The following is a 20,082-nucleotide window of genomic DNA, read 5'->3' as shown; positions in this document are numbered from 1 at the left end:
GGATCTTAGGTTTTGTTGTAACAAATGTAACCCAAAAAGTTTGAAAATATCGAGAAGTAATGAGGGTAGCATTGTGGTTATTAATATATATATATATATATATATATATATATATATATATATATATATATATATAATATATATATATATATATATATATACACACATATATATATATATATATATATATATTATATCTATATATATATATATATATGTATGTATATATATATATATATATATATATATATATATATATATATATATATATATATATATCTAATAAAAGGAGCCCATAAAAACACCAAAATGTAGAGAGAAAAGTACTATATTTCAGAGACTGCTGTCTCTCTCTTCAGTCTTCAGGTATATGAATGAGAAAAGTTTACAGAAAAGGTGGTATTTATACCAAGAGATTCGTCCACAAGTAAGCCAATTTAGGTCACCCCCGCTGATAATCTTCCTTTAATCTTCTTAAGCGTTGGTTGAATGAACACTGCGTCGACGATGTCACACCCTTGGGAAATCCAACCCTTTTGCATTTACCTACCCAAATACCTTAGCCAAATCCCTGATTAACGTCCAACAAAAGACATCTCCCAAAGACTCTGGGGTCTATGAGATCCCATGCCAGGACTGTGACCAATCTTACATCGGATTTACAGGTAAATCACTTCCCCAGAGATTATACAACACAAACGGTCAGTTAGGTATGGACAACAGAACTCGGCTATTTTCAACCATATAAATGAACATAACCATAGAATAAACTGGAATATGTCACGTGTAATTTATAGCAGCAACTGCCGGTACAAGAGTCAAATGATGGAATCGGCCTTAATAAAAGAGAAGCAGGTAATGAACATCTCAAAAGGGGCGTGGATCTCAGATGTTGTCGACCAAGTTTTCATTCAACCAACGCTTAAGAAGATTAAAGGAAGATTATCAGCGGGGGTGACCTAAATTGGCTTACTTGTGGACGGATCTCTTGGTATAAATACCACCTTTTCTGTAAACTTTTCTCATTCATATACCTGAAGAGAGAGACACAGTCTCTGAAATATAGTATTTTCTCTCTACATTTTGGTGTTTTTATGGGCTCCTTTTATTAGATATATATATATATATATATATATATATATATATATATATATATATATATATATATAATTTCTGCGGCACTGTTTAGATATCACATGATTATATTGCAACCATTGTCTAGAAACTTTGTTTCTTTTATATGTAAATTTTATGACACGGTTTGCGCACCAAAGATTTTGTTGCCTGACTATTTTTTTTCTTTTCCATGGCAAGTTGTAAAATCGGAAAATGGCAAACGACCAAGTAATTTTCTATGGAAATTGACAGACTAATGATGAGTTTTATTGTGTGTGTATATATATATATATATATATATATATATAATATATATATACACTAATATACTATATTTTATTTTGGGCTGTTGCCTTGTATAATAAGGCGCCCTAGAGGTAATGTTAGACTTGCGATAATCTTACGCTAAGTCGGTTGGTATTGCACTTCCATATTCAATGGAGTGTCTTGGGGTTTGTAGATCACTTACGAAGTCGGTATTATCTTCTTTGGTTATGACGACGATGTGTTAAACTCATGATGATTCGGTGATGAGGTGAGGTTCTAGTCGAAACCACGAAGTACAAAAATATATATATTCTTCTGAGTTTACATGGTGAAGATCAGGTATGATTGTACAAGTCTTCTAATGACGATAGCTTGATCGCTTCTGCCAATGATGATGGCTAATTCTATTCTCTCTACATGATAAAGCTTAGGTAAAGAGGTACAGGTCTTCTAATGACGATAGCTAACTCTATTCTCTTCTGCCTACCATCTCGGTTACAAGTTATGAAGGAAGCAGATAGTAGCTCGAACATATGAACATACAATCAGATGACATAGTTACATACGAACACACAATCAGATGACATAGTTACATACGAACACACAATCAGATGACATAGTTACTAATCACGTAGGCCGCTTGAGCTATAGGTCACGGTGTTTGTCTCAAGCAGGAAGCTTGGACTAAAGTTTATAAACAATTGAATGACTACAGGTGACGGCATGTTATCTTAGCCTACTTTTATTGTATACGTCATCTTTAGCGTCTCTAGCCTGATCACATTCCTGCAAGCAATCTGGTTGACCTCTTTAGTTTTAGTCTTTTATATATATGGACTAACATTCCATATTTTTATTATGTAATCATTACATATATATAATGTGTGTGTACATACAGATTTTTATATATATATACATATATATATATATATATATATATATATATATATATTATATATATATATATATATATAAGCGGAACCACAGGAAAATGATAGGCAGAAATCAAGCGCTTTCGGCTTTACTAATATATATATATATATATATATATATATATATATATATATATTATATATATATATAAGCGGAACCACAGGAAAATGATAGGCAGAAATCCAAGCGCTTTCGTCTTTACTAAGACATTGTCAACGAACCAATGAAATACAGTTGGAAAGAAAGTTATCAGGTAAACTACTAGATCAAGAATACCAGGTGGTTAATTGTCAAAAGGGTAAAAATTATAGAGATAATCCAGGATTATCGGATACCATACGTCAAAAACCGAAACAGATTTAATCCTAACCGAAACTACAAAGTATCCGCACAGTCCAAAACATGTTAAAAAACTTAATATACTTAATTTTTCTTTTGCCTTATAATTCATCTACAACTTTTTTTGTATTTCATTAAACAAAGGCATTCAAGTTTAAATAAACCGCAAGACTTAAATTTAGAACATTTCCATTATTTGACTTGATGAAACAAGATTCAATGATATTCCTTTTAACTGTGTCATTACATGGGATTAAGGCTCTTGCTTTACTCCAGTTAATAGGATGATCTAGATCTCTCATACTATGTACGAATAATGCATTCGATATTTGCCCAGTTCTCACAGAATATTGGTGTTGTTTGAGACGTTGTGAAAGAGATTTACCGGGTCTGTCCGTAATAGACTTATCACACTTTTTGCAAGGAATTTCATATATGCAGCCTGGAAGATCTTTAAGAGGAATATTTTATTACTAAACTCTTGACATTGATATTACTGAAAACAACTTTAATGTTGAAAAGCTTTAAAATTCTAGGAATTTCTAAAAACCTTTTATCATAGGGTAATTTTAGAATGTTATGTTTACTAAATTCAAGTTTGTTATTAGTTGAATAAAATGTTTTTCTAGCTCTTATCCATGCCACATCTACAAAAGTCCTTGGGTATTTAAGGACTTTGTAGATGTAGATGTGATAACTTTCTTTCCAACTGTATTTCATTCGTTCCTTGACAATGTCTTAATAAAGACGAAAGCGCTTCGATTTCTGCCTATCCTTTTCCTGTGGTATTCGCTTATTTAATGAAGTTACGTGCATCTACTGTCATTTTTAAGCACACACACACACGCATATATATATATATATATATATATATATATATATATATATATATATATATATTATATATCCGTCTGTGTGTGTGTGAGCGTGTGCGTGCGTGTGTGTCATCATTAGTCTGCCTATCACTTTCCATACAAAAATTAATCGGACTTTGCTAATTTCCAACTTATCAGTTTTCTGTGGGTAGGGGCAAGAAAGTTGTCATTCAACAAAATGGTAAGTGTGCAAACCGTGTCATAACAGTCCCATGCGAGGAGATATAATGTTTATAAACAATGGTTGAAATAAAACCATGCGATATCTATACATAACTGCGGAAATGTTTGTCAATTAACATTTCAAACACATGTAACATTTTTACAGTAAGTTCACGTGTCCTTTTTAAATGCCCCGCCTTTTCATGGCATACTTGGACCAATCAGATTTCTCCACGACCAGTGTCTGAATCCGAAACCTACTTAATTTGGTGTTACCTACTTTTTTAATTCCGCACAAGCGCATAATTTGGTTAGTGAATTGCATTTAGAATTAAATACTTAGTAGTATTTATTTTTTATTTTTTGACATAATACCTCCCATCCGAAAAAAATGATTTTACAATGACAAAAACACAAACATATGAGTGTATTCGAACAAGTTCAGGGTTTGTTTACGGCCAAGTGGCAGGCAACGCAGCGGACTTGGTTGTGAGGAAGGGAAGGGAGTTGTGGTGTGGGAGTTGCGACGGTCTGCCTTTAGTCTGACGTTCGGAAACCTTGGTTGTCACTCGTAAGAGGTGGAAGACTTCTCTCAAACAACATGAGGGTCTTTGCAGGTGAGTTATTGGGTAAATCTCATAAAGTTGAGGATTATCCTATAGATCCGTACCCTAAAGTTTAACAATAACACCGGTACCGATGGTATGAATTGGCTAGACATTTAAAAACCAATATGTTTTTGACATTGATGTCAGGATATCGGATGCATTTGCATGCCGGGTCCATGTAGGTCGACGCTTCTTTTCACAGTTGTATAGAAGAATAGGGCTAAACCCTGTGTTGCTTGTGCGACGTCTGTAAGCAACTGTTACGTAGAAGGCTTACCAATGATTTAGGTTAAGTTAACCAAGGTTTAAACCAGCCCTGTCACATTACTGCAGGCAAAAACTTGAGTTGTTAATCTAAGTAATCGATAGGACTGGGCTATTATTATTAGGGTAAAACATCAAAGCAGGCCACGCAGGCCAGCTACCATCAGTGCAAGCCACCCTCCGAAAAAGTACATTATAACGCGTCCTGACACCCGAGATGGGCATCAGTCGCGACTTGTTGTTGGTGAGAAACGGAGCTAAAGACCTCTACTCTCCTTTCGAAGTAAGTATTTTCCCCAAAGTTAGAAATTAAGGCCAAATTTTAAGATTTAAACAGATTTAAACAGAGGTACTGAAAATGGCGCCACGGCAGTGGAAATCTCACCAAAACGCTTTAGAAATTTTTACTTACAACTAAAAATGTTTCGAAGATTGACGCCATCTCGATGTTTTACGGAGTAGCTTGTGTCAATAAACTAACCATTTCCTGTGATAAATCCGCACACCACTTGTACCACAGACGCTGGAGCAGTTTTATCACAACAATCGAAACACGATTTCTCATCAACAACAAGCAGGCGTAAACAGCTGTTGGGGTAGGAAGATGACGAGAAGCGTTCTCTTGGCTAATTTTTAATAAATAAGTAGTAAAACATCAATATTTTACATATTTATGATGATTAATTTGAAAATATTCGTTATTGAAAAAGTACTCGCCTCTGACTCAAATTTAAGTAATTATTTTTCTGAATTAGAACGTTCTTTCAAGTTCTGTATTATGACGTCACGGCATCTTGACTTTCGTACCTATTGTAAATAATTGCTATACTCAACTGTCATTGCAGAACAGTTTACCAGTTATTCGTGCAGATTGTTATCAGCTATACATGTAATTGTTATAATCGTAATGCGCATATATATCTTTATTATTTACTTTTTGGATATATGAAGATGTTTTACTGCTGGATTATCGCCGTAGTGTGACGCAATCGTTTTCGGTCCATGGGCCTCTGTCTGTTTTCGCACCATAAGAAATTATGGGGCCGAATTTGCAATGACCAGAAAGTCGTTAAAAGAGGAAAGTTAGCATTGAGGGGCATATGTTTTGACTGAGAAAAATACAAATTTATTCAATAGCTAGCTTGTAAAAAATACTTGGTTATAAAAACTTGATTGACAACTAAGCAGCATGTCTACTATGGGTTTCAGAGACAGTGCAAGCACGTTTTTGGGCAATACCTATTTCTGTAACGAACACTCGTAACAGAACGAGATTTTGCTATAGTGCATTACACCCAGTGCCGTAATTTATAAGGGTATCGTGAATCACTAATCGTAAAGAATGACGACACTTGTCCTTGTACCAAGAGACAAAAACTCCATTATGCAGAAATGGATACGAACACGCGTATAAAGCTCCACCTACCCTCTCCCCCACCCCCCCCCCCCCCCCCCCCCCCCCCCCCCCCCCCCCCCTCCACCGCCATCCCTTTTCTTCTTCGTTCCTCCGCCTTCCTTTCTCTCTCTCTCTGTTGCCATTCGGTATGTGTTGACCCTCCAAACTGGGTATAAGACTACACAAAACAAAACGTTGAAATTGGTGAAATTAGGCTATGTATTGGAAGTATATAACATAATATTAAAGCAATTTTATCATTATTGCAATTACTATGACAACTAGAATTCATGGAAACAGTTTATAATAATGGAACGGCGTATGTGTGAAGCCTCCACTAATGTGGCAACGATGATTTTGCCATTCTTAGCATGCAAACATTAAAGCATGCAAACATTAAAGGTTACATTTATTTCTGCATAACGATTATTTAAGAAATTCAAAATACTAATAAAGACTGAAATCAATGAAAAGTGCTAGCAAAAAACAAAAAAGCAAAAAAAAAAAAAAAAAAACGTAAGTCGTTCCTCTATGCACTTTCCGTATTCGTTCCTCTATGGTTTTCGGCAGCCAGATGTACGAAACGTTAGAAAACATTTGATTTTTTATCTACGTTAGAAATATCTGTAATTTTTTTAGGGGTAATTTGTTGCTAAAAAGGGATAATATACATGAATTAAATCTACGTTATTAAATACTTCTTTTTTAATGTAAATTTGGTTGCTAAACAAGGGATAAATATACGAATTAAAGTCAAATTTTTAAATAACAAATGTAAATTTAAACTAAATAACGAGTTTAAAGTAAACAGTTTAGGGAATAAAACTTTGCAGGTTTTCGTCGTCTGTCGTCGTCTGCTGTTTGTAATTGTGTTTATGGCGCGCGCGCTTAGAAACCAGGAACAGCAACGGGTTTAAAGTGCAATGTGGAGTGAACTGAGACCATGTGTATAATAACATCAAATAAGCACTGTGGAGTTTCAGTTGTGATGGCAGTAAGGATAAAAACCGCCGATTACAAGGTAAGAATGAATTCAGTTCCAACCATAACCCCGGGAATAACAAGTTTCATACTTTCACTAATATAGGCAACAAAATGTTGTTTTATTGTGCTGATTACAACTGCAATCTTGAGTAAGATCAATAAACGTTACATACATACGCTAACATTGTTCAAATGAGTGCTGGGAAGGCTGGGGAAAGATGGTGTCCGTCACTGATGAGAACCGTCCATGAAAAACGTAGCCGCCATATTGGCATTTCAAAAAAAACTGCCTTGAAAACATATTTTACGAAGAGCTCACATGCTTATTTAGTTCGTATGGGGCTTTTCATATATCCACAATATGTTGACGAAACTTCAGTCTTTTAAAATGGTATGCTTAGAGTTGCAATTGTATTCATGTTTTCACCAATTAAATATCGAAGTGAATAAGACCCGTCCACCGTGATGAGGGTTGGCCTGAACTGATGTTTCCCGGGTAAACATCAAAGCAGGCCACGCAGGCCAGCTACCATCAGTGCAAGCCACCCTCCGAAAAAGTACATTATAACGCGTCCTGACACCCGAGATGGGCATCAGTCGCGACTTGTTGTTGGTGAGAAACGGAGCTAAAGACCTCTACTCTCCTTTCGAAGTAAGTATTTTCCCCAAAGTTAGAAATTAAGGCCAAATTTTAAGATTTAAACAGATTTAAACAGCGGGTACTGAAAATGGCGCCCACGGCAGTGGAAATCTCACCAAAACGCTTTAGAAATTTTTACTTACAACTAAAAATGTTTCGAAGATTGACGCCATCTCGATGTTTACGGAGTAGCTTGTGTCATAACTAACCATTTCCTGTGATAAACCCTCCGCACACCACTTGTACCCACAGACGCTGGAGCACTTTTTATCACAACAATCGAAACACGATTTCTCATCAACAACAAGCCAGGCGTAAACAGCTGTTGGGGTAGAAGATGACGAGAAGCGTTCTCTTGGCTAATTTTTTAAATTTTTACAAATAAGTAGTAAAAACATCAATATTTTACATATTTATGATGATAATTTGAAAATATTCGTTATTTGAAAAAAGTAACTCGCTCTGACTCAAATTTAAGTAATTATTTTTCTGAATTAGAACGTTCTTTCAAGTTCTGTATTATGGGACGTCACGGCATCTTGACTTTCGTACCTATTGTAAATAATTGCTATACTCAACTGTCATTGCAGAACAGTTTACCAGTTATTCGTGCAGATTGTTATCAGCTATACATGTAATTGTTATAATCGTAATGCGCATATATACTTTATTATTTACTTTTTGGATATATGAAGATGTTTTACTGCTGGATTATCGCCGTAGTGTGACGCAATCGTTTTCGGTCCATGGGCCTCTGTCTGTTTTCGCCACCATAAGAAATTATGGGGCCGAATTTGCAATGACCAGAAAGTCGTTAAAAAAGAGGAAAGTTAGCATTGAGGGGCATATGTTTTTTGACTGAGAAAATACAAATTTATTCAATAGCTGCTTGTAAAAAATACTTGGTTATAAAAACTTGATTGACAACTAAGCAGCATGTCTACTATGGGTTTCAGAGACAGTGCAAGCACGTTTTTGGGCAATACCTATTTCTGTAACGACACTCGTAACAGAACGAGATTTTGCTATAGTGCATTACACCCAGTGCCGTAATTTTATAAGGGTATCGTGAATCACTAATCGTAAAGATGACGACACTTGTCCTTGTACCAAGAGACAAAAACTCCATTATGCAGAAATGGATACGAACACGCGTATAAAGCTCCACCATACCCTCCACCTCACCCCCCCTCCCTCCACCGCCATCCCTTTTCTTCTTCGTTCCTCCGCCTTCCTTTCTCTCTCTCTCTGTTGCCATTCGGTATGTGTTGACCTCCAAACTGGGTATAAGACTACACAAAAACAAAACGTTGAAATTGGTGAAATTAGGCTATGTATTGGAAGTATATATACATAAATATTAAAGCAATTTTATCATTATTGCATTACTATGACAACTAGAATTCATGGAAACAGTTTTATAATAATGGAACGGCGTAGTGTGAAGCCTCACTAATGTGGCAACGATGATTTTGCCATTCTTAGCATGCAAACATTAAAGCATGCAAACATTAAAGGTTACATTTATTTCTGGCATACGATATTTAAGAAATTCAAAATACTAATAAGACTGAAATCAATGAAAAGTGCTAGCAAAAACAAAAAAGCCAAAAAAAAAAAAAAACAAAAAAAAAAAAAAAAAAAAAACGTAGTCGTTCCTCTATGCACTTTTCCGTATTCGTTCCTCTATGGTTTTCGGCAGCCAGATGTACGAAAACGTTAGAAACATTTGATTTTATCTACGTTAGAAATATCTGTAATTTTTAGGGTAATTTGGTTGCTAAAAAGGGATAATATACATGAATTAAATCAAAATTTTTAAATAACAATGTAAATTTAAACTAAATAACGAGTAAAGTAAACAGTTTAGGGAATAAAACTTTGCAGTTTCGTCGTCTGTCGTCGTCTGCTGTTTGTAATTGTGTTTATGGCGCGCGCGCTTAGAAACCAGGAACAGCAACGGGTTTAAAGTGCAATGTGGAGTGAACTGAGACCAAAATGTGTATAATAACAATCAAATAAGCACTGTGGAGTTTCAGTTGTGATGGCAGTAAGGATAAAAACCGCCGATTACAAGGTAAGAATGAATTCAGTTCCAACCATAACCCCGGAATAACAAGTTTTCATACTTTCACTAATATAGGCAACAAAATGTTGTTTTATTGTGCTGAATTAAAACCAACTGCAATCTTTGAGTAAGATCAAAAAATAAACGTTACATACATACGCTAACATTGTTCAAATGAGTGCTGGGAAGGCTGGGGAAAGATGGTGTCCGTCACTGATGAGAACCGTCCATGAAAAACGTAGCCGCCATTATTCAAAACTGCCTTGAAAACATATTTTACGAAGAGCTCACATGCTTATTTTAGTTCGTATGGGCTTTCATATATCACAATATGTTGACGAAACTTCAGTCTTTTAAATGGTATGCTTAGAGTTGCAATTGTATTCATGTTTCACCAATTAAATATCGAGTGAATAAGACCCGTCCACCGTGATGAGGGTTGGCCTGAACTGATGTTTCCCCCTCCCCCTATCTGGGTAGACAAGACTAGGCTGTGTGTTATGGAGGACAAAAGCACCCATGGCCCTAAAGGATAGGCTGACCTCTTTAGCTTACAGTAAGATTTTATTGTTTGTTGAATGGTCATCATTTGTGTTCCTGGAAACAGCCATATGAGGCTTGACCAGCAGCCTGGTTTGGTAAAATCATTCAAAATGAGGATATGGCTAGAAATTATTTTTCGTTATCACAACAGTGCACCATGATGTAGTAGTATAAGTTATTTTTCGAATTTTTCGTTATCACCTCAGTGCACCATGATGTAGGTAGCTAGCCTAAATGGTTTCTGTGAAGTGTGCTACTTTGTTTTGTGTGCTGTATCTTCTACAAACCTATATAAAACCCTGCATCTTTAAAATAAAAATTCTTTCAGTAATAAAACCATATCTTTAAATTTCATCCTATAGGGTAATGCACCGCTGTGCAGACAGGCAGACATAGGGTATTTCTATATAAGCATTCCGCATCGTTCATCCCCACGAATACTACAAAAGCCACCAGGAATTGGGGCGCCAAATGTATTTCGCCTTGTTTAGTACGAGCCCTTGGGGGTTAATTACAGTCATCCGAATAAATATTACTTAAAATTCTTGTTCAGGAGGTAAAACTGCATAGAAAAACCGCAACTGCCATTGTCTAGGTCACCACAGAATAGTAACATAGATCTAACGGACACTGTATAGCTGAGCGGACACTTAACCAAAAAATAACTTTAGCACTTCCAGTCCTGAATTTAGATGCCAGTCATAACCCAACCAGCGTAGAAACAACAGATCGAGACCTCTACTTTCCCCTTGGAGTAAGTGTTTTCTTTCAACTCGCAATATAATGCCATAATTTCCGGTTAAACAGAAGTTAATGAAAGTAGCCATGCGCGGTGCAAACTTACCCCCATGATGCTTTCGAAATTTTACTTATAACACCTTACGTGTAGAAGATTGACGCCATCTCGGTGTTGGCGAAGTCACTTGTGTCCATAAACTTTCCATTTTTTGTGCTAAATCCGCACACCACTTATACCCATATACGCTGGGACACTTTATTCACAACAGTCTTAAACAACGAGGTGTATCAACCTCCAGCCGGGAAAACATGTAATTAGTTAAAGACCAGAATCTTGGCACAAATTTCATCAGTTTTGCTGTGATATAGCCACGGTGTTGCCAATTGTTTTTTGTGTTTACTCTTCAAATTTGGGATAAGACTTGCAAAAAAGTGAAAATAGTGAATTCAGCGTATCTAGGGTAAAAAACCGCATGGTGCAGGGGTGGACCATGTACGATCAATGTGTACAACCCCAAGAAAAGTACATTATAACGCGTCCTGACACCGGAATAGAGGTCTTTAGCTCCATTTCTCACCAACAAGAAGTCGTGTATGATGCCCATCCCCGATGTCAGGACGCGTTATAATGTACTTTTTTGGGGTTAAAACACATTGATCGTACATGGTCCACCCCTGTACCATGCGGTTTTTTACCCTATTTGTAATATATACATATACTACATAAATATTAGAGCAATTTTATCATTATTGCATTATTATGACATTAGAGTTAATGGAAGCAGTTTGTAAAGGCATCGGCGTTGGCAACGATGACTGGCATCCCTAGCACGCATTGGAAATTACATTTGTTTCAGCCGTTCAATTATTAAAAATTACAAACAAATTATTTCAGTCTTACAATTATAAAAAAAAAAAAATTTTAAAGTCAAAATAGTAACATAGACTTAAATAAATGAAAAGGGCTAGCAAAAAAGTTCTTTGCCCTATAAGATTTATTTGTAAAATATAAATTCACATTTGAATGATAACACTTTAATGGCGTGACTTGAAGCTTTGCGAGTTACCACCTTTAGGGCACTACTGGTTCTAGTGCCTCTTCATTAAGCTGGCTCCACCAGCTGAAGTATTTCACGATTCATTCAAATTGTTTTGTGGTCGCTGGAACGGAACCCCGTCGTTAAATGAGGAGCACCTGTACCTTGAGACCATTTTTAGTGACTGGCATGGCATCACGGAAGGAAGCACATTGTATTTTATTATCTCTTCATATTTTCAGTAAGGTGCTGAGTTTGGATAGTCAGGGGGTACAGTATACCTGGAGCACCCACCACTCTGTGAATGGGTCTTGACTGTATTTCATTATAAGTGTCAGTGTTTTCTGGTTGTTTTATTTTGGTGCTATGTCCAAGGCAAGGGCAGGCACCTATCTTACTTTGCTAGCCATAGGAGCATTCCCCTCCCTGTAAAGTTTCCCCAGAGTAGGAGGTGACCCTTGTCTCTACTGCCACTCCACTAACCCTTAAACGCTGAAGCGGTAAAAAAAAAAAAAGTCTCCCGTGTGCCGGAGGTGTTTCAGAGTGAGCGTGGAAGCGGAAAAAATATTTTTTGTTCATGAAACTTACCTGTCAGATATATATATAGCTGTATTTTCTGAAGTCCGACAGAAATTCAAAAACTTCCGGCACACACAGTGGTCGGCCAGGTGGTTAGTACCCATTCCCGCCGCTGGGAGGCGGGTATCAGGAACCAGTCCCATTTTCTATTCATAATTTTTCTGTCGCCGGTGCTGGAAACACCTGTTTCATACATTCAACTTACCTGTCAGATATATACATAGCTATAGACTCCGTCGTTCCCGACAGAATTTCAAATTTCGCGGCACTCGCTACAGGTAGGTCAGGTGATCTACCGCCCTGCTCGTGGGTGGCAGACTAGGAACTATTCCCGTTTTCTAATCAGATTCTCTCTGTCGCCGGCTGTATCAACATTGTTGTTACTTCCTCCTGACTAGAATTCGTTTTTCGCAAAGCTTTTGATCATCTCTCGCTGATATTTGGTGACGTACTTGGATCGTTGTTTGGCATTCGCTATCGTGGACTGTTTTTTGGACTTGGTTTTTGGAATTTGTGAATATGTCTGATTCTAGTGTTAGTTTCAGAGTGTGTGTGAATGAGGGCTGTAAGGTGAGGATTCCGAAAGCTTCGGTAGATCCTCACATATTTGTAGGGGGTGTAGAATGGTTGAATGTTCGATTGAGAATACGTGTAACGAGTGTGAGAAACTGAGTGCACAAGAGTGGAAGAATCTAACTTCTTACTTGAAGAAGTTAGAGAAAGATAGAGAGAGGAAGGCGGCTTATAAAACCCGCAGAATGTCTGCCTCTCATGATTTACTATCTAGCTCTGTAGCTTCTTCCTATGATAATCATGACCATTCTGTTTCAGCCCTTCACACATTGCTATCCCTCAGTTCTGCTTCGGAAATAGCAGAACTTAGAGCTTCCCTTCAGAAAATGCAGGAAAAAGTCGCAGCATTGGAAGGTAAGGAAAGTGAATGTGGTAGTGATATTAGTGTCCCCAGTGTAGTGGAGGGGGCGTCTGGTCGTCTCTGCGACGCTCCCAGGCCTAGACCTCTTCCAAGCTCCCTGGCCCGGAGGAGAAGGAAAGTCGAAAGCCGTACGGGGGTTGTGGAGAATCCCCAACGATCAGGCGTCCCTTCGGCAGAATCGATCGTATAGACTGCCAAGGACCGCTATAGGAAAAGCGTCCTTCGAGAGTGCTTTTCGTCGTCTAGTTCGCCTTCTCCGAGAAAGAGGATGGAAGGAGTCGAATCTTCCCCGTCCTTTGAAAAGGAGTATGAAAGAGCATGGAGCTCAATTCGAGTCCCGAGCGCTTCTCGGAAGGAGGAGCGCCTTCGGTAATAAGAAGGCGAGAATACATTCAGACTCTTGGGTCTGGAAGGGATCCTAGAGCGCCTTCCAGATCTCCCTCTCCTAATTCGGAAGATTCCTCAACCAGGAAAATTTTGAAGAATATGCAAGAGCAATTAGCCTTGTTAGTAGGAACTCGTTATAAGGAGCCTACTCGTAAGAAGGATGATAGGCTTCCTATTAAAAGATCTAAATACCTATCTCCTGTCGGCGCGACGCATCCTTCAGGGGAGTTGTCGCACAGGCGGCCATCTCTGGGGGGAGCGGTTGCGCTAGACAGGAGAGAAGTAAGAAAGGAAGTACTCCTGTCAAGAGTAGGGCGCCAACCAGAAGCCAGGCTCCGAGGTAGGCGCAACGAGCCAGTACAACATTCAAGATCTTCAATCAAGCGCCAAGAGTTAGCTGAAGAGGAAGGATCCTGTTAGGAGTAGAGCGCTTGTGAGACGGAAAGCGCCTACCGGAATCAATACTCCTACTAAACATCAGACGCATGCTAAGGATCAGGAGTATTTCTGGAACGACGTTGCTCCTACCAGACGCCAGGAGTCGTCGGGCCTAGATACTCCTCCCAGGCGCCAGGAGTATTCTGAACTGAATACTCCTCCCAGGCGCCAGGAGTATTCCGAAGCTTATACTCCTACCAGGCGCCAGGAGTACTCTGGACTTAATACTCCTCCCACGGCGCCAGGAGTATTCCGAAGCTTATACTCCTCCCAGGTGCCAGGAGTATTCTGGACTTAATACTCCTACCACGCGCCAGGAGTATTCTGAACAAAATGCGCCTACTAGAAGCCAGGAGTATTCGAGGCGCTCTGCGCCTGCCAAGCGCCAGGAGTATTCCAAAACACGTTACTCCTCCCAGGCGAGGTACTCCTGCTGTACACCAGGCGCATTCCTCGTATGAAGAGCCTGACACTCGTAAGAGAGTGAGAGAAGAGTCAGAAGAAAGAAGGGAGCCTTTCTTCCGAGCTATCAACCCAGAAGATGCCTCGGAGGACGAAATGAAGGAAGGATCTTCGAATTATAAAGTTCTTTCGTCCCTTCTATTGGAGGAATATGGAGACTCTTTGACGCCAGCTGCTCCCCCTTCTCCACGCTCTCTGTTTTCGAGCACGAAAACACACAAGTCTTCCTCTTTCCTTAAAATGAAGCCTGCTATATCTATGAGGAGGGCTCTACAATCTCTTGACTCCTGGTTCAAGAAGAAGAAGGAGTTAGGAAGGACGGTCTTTTGTATGCCTCCCCCTAAACTTACAGGGAGGAGAGGCATTTGGTACGAAACGGGAGAGAATATGGGATTGTCTCTGTCTGTTTCAGCTGAATCAGACTTCTCGAGTTTGGTGGATTCGTCGAGAAGGCATGCCTTGAATGCAGCGAAGGTAACATGGGGGCTTTCGGAAACGGACCACCTTATCAAGGGACTTTTTCACACTTTAGAAGTTTTTAACTTCTTAGATTGGTCTCTTGGGGTTCTGGCCAAGAAATCTCAGGAAAAAGAACAACTCGACCCAGAAACCCTAAATAGCATCCTCGCCTGCATTGATAAGGCTGTTCAGGATGGATCGGCTGAGGTATGCTCCCTCTTTGGTGCAGGAGTTTAAAGAAGAGGGCGGTTCACAGTGCTTTCCTCACGAAGGCTGTCCTCTCCTTCGCAGAGAGCCGCCTTATTGTTTGCGCCTCTCTCTGAACACCTTTTTCCCTCGCAGTTGGTGAAGGATATCGCGCATTCTCTAAACTGAAAAGGCCACCCAGGATCTCCTTAGACAATCCTCAAGGAAGAATAGGCCTGTGGCTAGTGAGGAAAAGAAAGTGGCTCGCCCAGCTCAGCAACAGCCCTTTCGAGGAGGTCTTCCAACTAGATCGATCGCCAGAAGGAAGTCAACCGATAAGAGGGGCAGGTCTTCCTTCCGTCCCTTTAAGAAAGGGAAGTGAGAATTCTGTCCTCCAGACACCCGTAGGAGCCAGGCTACATTCTTTTGCGAAAGCCTGGGAAGACATAGGAGCGAACACTTGGACGATGTCGATTATCAAGAAGGGTATCGCATCCCATTCAAGGACATTCCTCCCTTGACAACATCTCCGAGGGAATTGTCCGCCAGATACAGGGACCCCTGTTCTGAGGGATACTCTTCGTCAGATGGTGGAACAGATGTGGGACAAAAGAGCAATAGAACTTGTGCTGGATTGCAACTCCCCGGGGTTTTACAATCGCTTGTTTCTTGTAACAAAAGCCTCGGGGGGATGGAGACCGGTACTGGACGTAAGTGCGCTGAACAAATTCGTCGAACAACAGAAGTTCAGCATGGAAACGTCTGCCTCAGTCCTTGCAGCACTGCGACAAGGGGATTGGATGGTGTCCCTAGACCTTCAGGACGCATACTTCCACATCCCGATCCACATTCGTCGAGGAAGTACCTTCGATTTATGTTCGAAGGAAGAAATTATCAGTTCAGGGCCCTGTGTTTCGGCCTGTCCACGGCTCCTCAAGTCTTCACAGACGTGATGAAAAATGTAGCAGGCACTTACATTTGAAAGGGATAAATGTCTCCCTGTACCTGGACGACTGGCTCATCAGAGCCAGGTCTCAAAAGCAGTGTTTGGAGGACCTGTTAATAACACTGGAATTGACAAAATCTTTGGGATTGATCGTGAACCTCGAGAAGTCTCAGATGATCCCCAGCCAGAAACGTGGTTTTATCTGGGGATTCAGATGGATTCTCGGGGTTTTCGAGTTTTTCCATCTCGAGAGAGAATAAAGAAAGGCTGTGCCACAGTATCGAACCTTTCTAGGGAAAGAGCGCACTTCAGCGAGGGAATGGCTGAGCCTTCTGGGAACCCTTTCCTCGCTCGAACAGTTCTTTCTCCTAGGAAGATTACATCTTCGACCGCTTCAGTTCTTCCTAAGAAGAAGTTGGAGTTGGAAGACAGGTCAGCTCTCGGACACGTTTCCAATCTCGAAGAAATAAAACATCATTTGAAGTGGTGGTTGATTCCATTAACCTCTTCATTACCGAAAGTTTGTTTGGAGGTACCTGGGTACCACCATTGAAGTCTACTATACCGCACCGGGTGCATAAAGGTGGTACGCATAGTACCACCAAAACTCCTCTTTTCAGATAGGGACTTCCAATCATTCTGTAATTTCGGTTTGAAGAGTTTGGAGCAAAATAAACAGTATGACACGATGCCAGAAGTATGATGAACCCAAAAAATTAGTATTATTACTGCTTATAGTCGTGTGTAGGTGACAGATGAACTGCGTCTCAACAAAAAATCTCAAAAACCAGACAAGCGTAAACATGTAATAACTTCTACCCAAGTAAAAAACCAGTTGTATCATCATTTACTGTATTTATTTATTTATTCACTTATTACATTTTACAATAAAAGATAGAACACCAGATAAATGAAGGTAGAAATAAAGCCTTATAGTAACTTTATATATAAAAAACCAACCAGAGAAAAAGCAAAAAAGCGATTTTTTCTGAGGACAAGAAACTTGAAAAATTAGTTTAGATACCCTAATGCCCCTAAAGTTGTTTTCTGTGATGAAACTAATCTTAGAAAAACGTAGAAAATGACATCGCCCAATTTTTGAAAGATATACTATAAAATTTGCGTTTTATGCATTCAACTTACCTGTCAGATATATACTTAGCTATAGACTCCGTCGTCCCCGATAGAAATTCGAATTTCGCGGCACACTCTACAGGTAGGTCAGGTGATCTACCGCCCCGCCGCTGGTGGCGGAAGTAGGAATCATTCCCGTTTTCTAAGACAGATTTTTCTCTATCGTCGGACTGTAAACATGCGTTTACGGTTCCTCCTGATTTGATTTTCGTGTTTCATCGCCATCGATCTTCTGGGCTGTCTTTTGCAGGGAAGTACTGGGTCTTTGGTTCGGCATACGCTTTTATTAACTTTTAATGAATTTCGCTTCGAAATTTAGAAGAAAATATTAATTGAAACTACCGAGATTATCGGTAGACACTCACATAGTTTGCAATAAAGGGAATATTTATTCATTATTACATGTAATAAAGGTTACAACTTTATTGAGGAATATTAAACTTTAATTTCCTACTTTAGGAAGTCAGAAAAGCATATAACTAGATACGCTTACTTTATAAGCTTTAATAGCGTGTGTGCTAACGAGCAGTTAGAGTATTAGCAGTACTAGTAGTTGTTGCATCCTCATCACCTTCTTACTCCACAGAAACTACAAATTTATATATGCAAATTTGAAGATAATGGATGTAGCTCAAAAGCGAGCTCTAAAAAGGTAAGAAGTGAATATAGTGTTACACATTGAAGTGGAGGGTGCGTCTGATCGGCTCTGTCTCGCTCCCAGACCTAGACCTCTTCCAAGCTCCCAGGCCCAGAGGAGAAGGAATGTCGACAGTCGTACGGAGGTTACGGAGAATCCCTACCGGTCAGGCGTCCCCTCGGCAGACTCTGTAGCGTCCCAGACTGCCAAGGATCGCTATTGGAAAGGCATCCTAAAGAAGTGTTTTTCTTCGTCAGATTCTTCACAAAAAATTATCCTAAATGTGCAGGAGCAACTTTCAGCCTTAGTAGGAGTTTTTACTAAGGAAACTCCCAGGGAAAAGGACTCTTTCCTTCCTATAAAGAAGACGAAGGGAAAGAAAGAAGACACGGAAGTTTCGGCTTATACTCGGAGGAGTATGAAGAATGCGCCAAAAACGCCAACCTGGCGCTATGCGCCAGATGCGCCAGATGAGTTTGAGACTCTATACGAGTCAGAAGAGCCAGAAGCGCCAGATGCGCCAGAAGAGCCAGCCTGGCGAAATGCGCCAGAAGCGCCAGATGCGCCAGAAGCGCCACCCTGCCGAAATGCGCCAGAAGCGCCAGATGCGCCATATGCGCCAGAAGAGCCAGCCTGGCGAAATGCGCCAGAAGCGCCAGAGGCGCCATATGCGCCAGAAGCGCCAGCCTGGCGAAATGCGCCAGAGGCTCCAGATGCGCCAGAAGCGCCAACCTGCCGAAATGCGCCAGAAGCGCCACTCTGCCGAAATGCGCTAGAAGCGCCAGCTTGGCGCAAGGAATCACGAGCGTCAACCCGGCGCAATGAGCCACAAGTGACAAATAAGAGACGGACTTCTTCCAAAAGACAATTAATCCAGGAAGATTTGTTTGGCTTTCGGAAGGATAAGCCTTTACCTGACAAGGGCTTTAGTTGTCGCACAAGCGGCCGTATTCCTTGTCAGGACATAGGTCGTTCCGGAGAAAGCGATAGGAGAGGACATCCTTCGTCGGACAGAGAAGAAAGGTGTCGCACAAGCAGCCATCGCTCTTTCCAGGAGAAGGATAAGGTCGTTTTGCAGGATCAACCTATCTCTCGTAGGGACGCAAGTTATCGCACAGGCGGTCGTCGTTCTTGCGAGAGTGGGGTGGATGTTGCAAGAGGCCAGTCTCCTACTATGAATAAACAATCCTCTTCGGAATTGGATTTGGAAGAGATTTCCGGACTCTGAAAATCACTCGGCTCCGGGTTTTTTTGTCAGATTACAAGACGCTGGCAGCCTCTTACTTCAAGAGTTTGGGGACTTTTTAAGCCCTACTGCTCCTCCTTCTCCAAGGTCCTTGTTTACAAGCACGAAGGTCCCGAAACAATCATCTTTTATTAAAATGAAACCAACCATTTCCATGAACAATGCTCTCCGATTCGTAGGAAATTGGTTGGAATCCAAGGAGAAGGAGGGGAAGACAGTCTTTACCTGCCCTCCTTCCAGACTATCAGGGAAGAAGGGAATTTGGTACGAGACGGGCAAACCATGGAGTCTAGCTCTCCCGTCTACTGCAGAAGCAGAATTTTCGAATCTGGTAGATTCGTATAGGAGACAAGCCTTGTCATCAGCAAAGATCACACGGGGGACTTCTGAGATGGACCATCTTCTCAAGGGATTGTTTAATGTCTTAGAAGTTTTTAACTTCTTAGACTGGTCCCTTGGGGTGTTGGCCAAAAAGACACAAGAGGAGGAATCTCTTAGTCCAGAAGTCCTTCATAGTGTTCTTTCCTGTATGGACAAGGCGGTTCAGAATGGATCAGGAGAGGTGCCCTCTCGGTTTGGTACTGGTATTCTGAAGAAGAGAGTCTTATTTAGCTCTTTTCTGACGAAAGCGGTTACTCCTACTCAGAGGTCATCTCTTCTGTATGCTCCTCTGTCGGACCAACTTGTTTCCTTCAAATCTTGTA

The 20,082-nt window shown here is 40.2% G+C and overlaps 1 protein-coding gene across 1 annotated transcript in view; it reads left to right on the top strand.

Moving 5' to 3' along the window:
* The first annotated feature begins 4,148 nt into the window (after positions 1–4,148).
* Positions 4,149–20,082, top strand: part of LOC135219858 (protein disulfide-isomerase A6 homolog) — a 48,532-nt gene continuing 32,598 nt past the window's right edge. Inside the window, exon 1 of the mRNA XM_064256976.1 lies at positions 4,149–4,309. Coding sequence (XP_064113046.1) covers positions 4,294–4,309 — 16 coding nt within the window. The 5' untranslated portion in view covers positions 4,149–4,293. The remainder of the gene's footprint in view (positions 4,310–20,082) is intronic.

This window comes from Macrobrachium nipponense, chromosome 1 (assembly GCF_015104395.2).
Source record: "Macrobrachium nipponense isolate FS-2020 chromosome 1, ASM1510439v2, whole genome shotgun sequence".
Classification (NCBI taxonomy): domain Eukaryota; kingdom Metazoa; phylum Arthropoda; class Malacostraca; order Decapoda; family Palaemonidae; genus Macrobrachium; species Macrobrachium nipponense.
The sequence above is the reverse complement of the archived record's forward strand: the minus strand, read 5'-3'. Positions and strand labels throughout refer to the sequence as shown.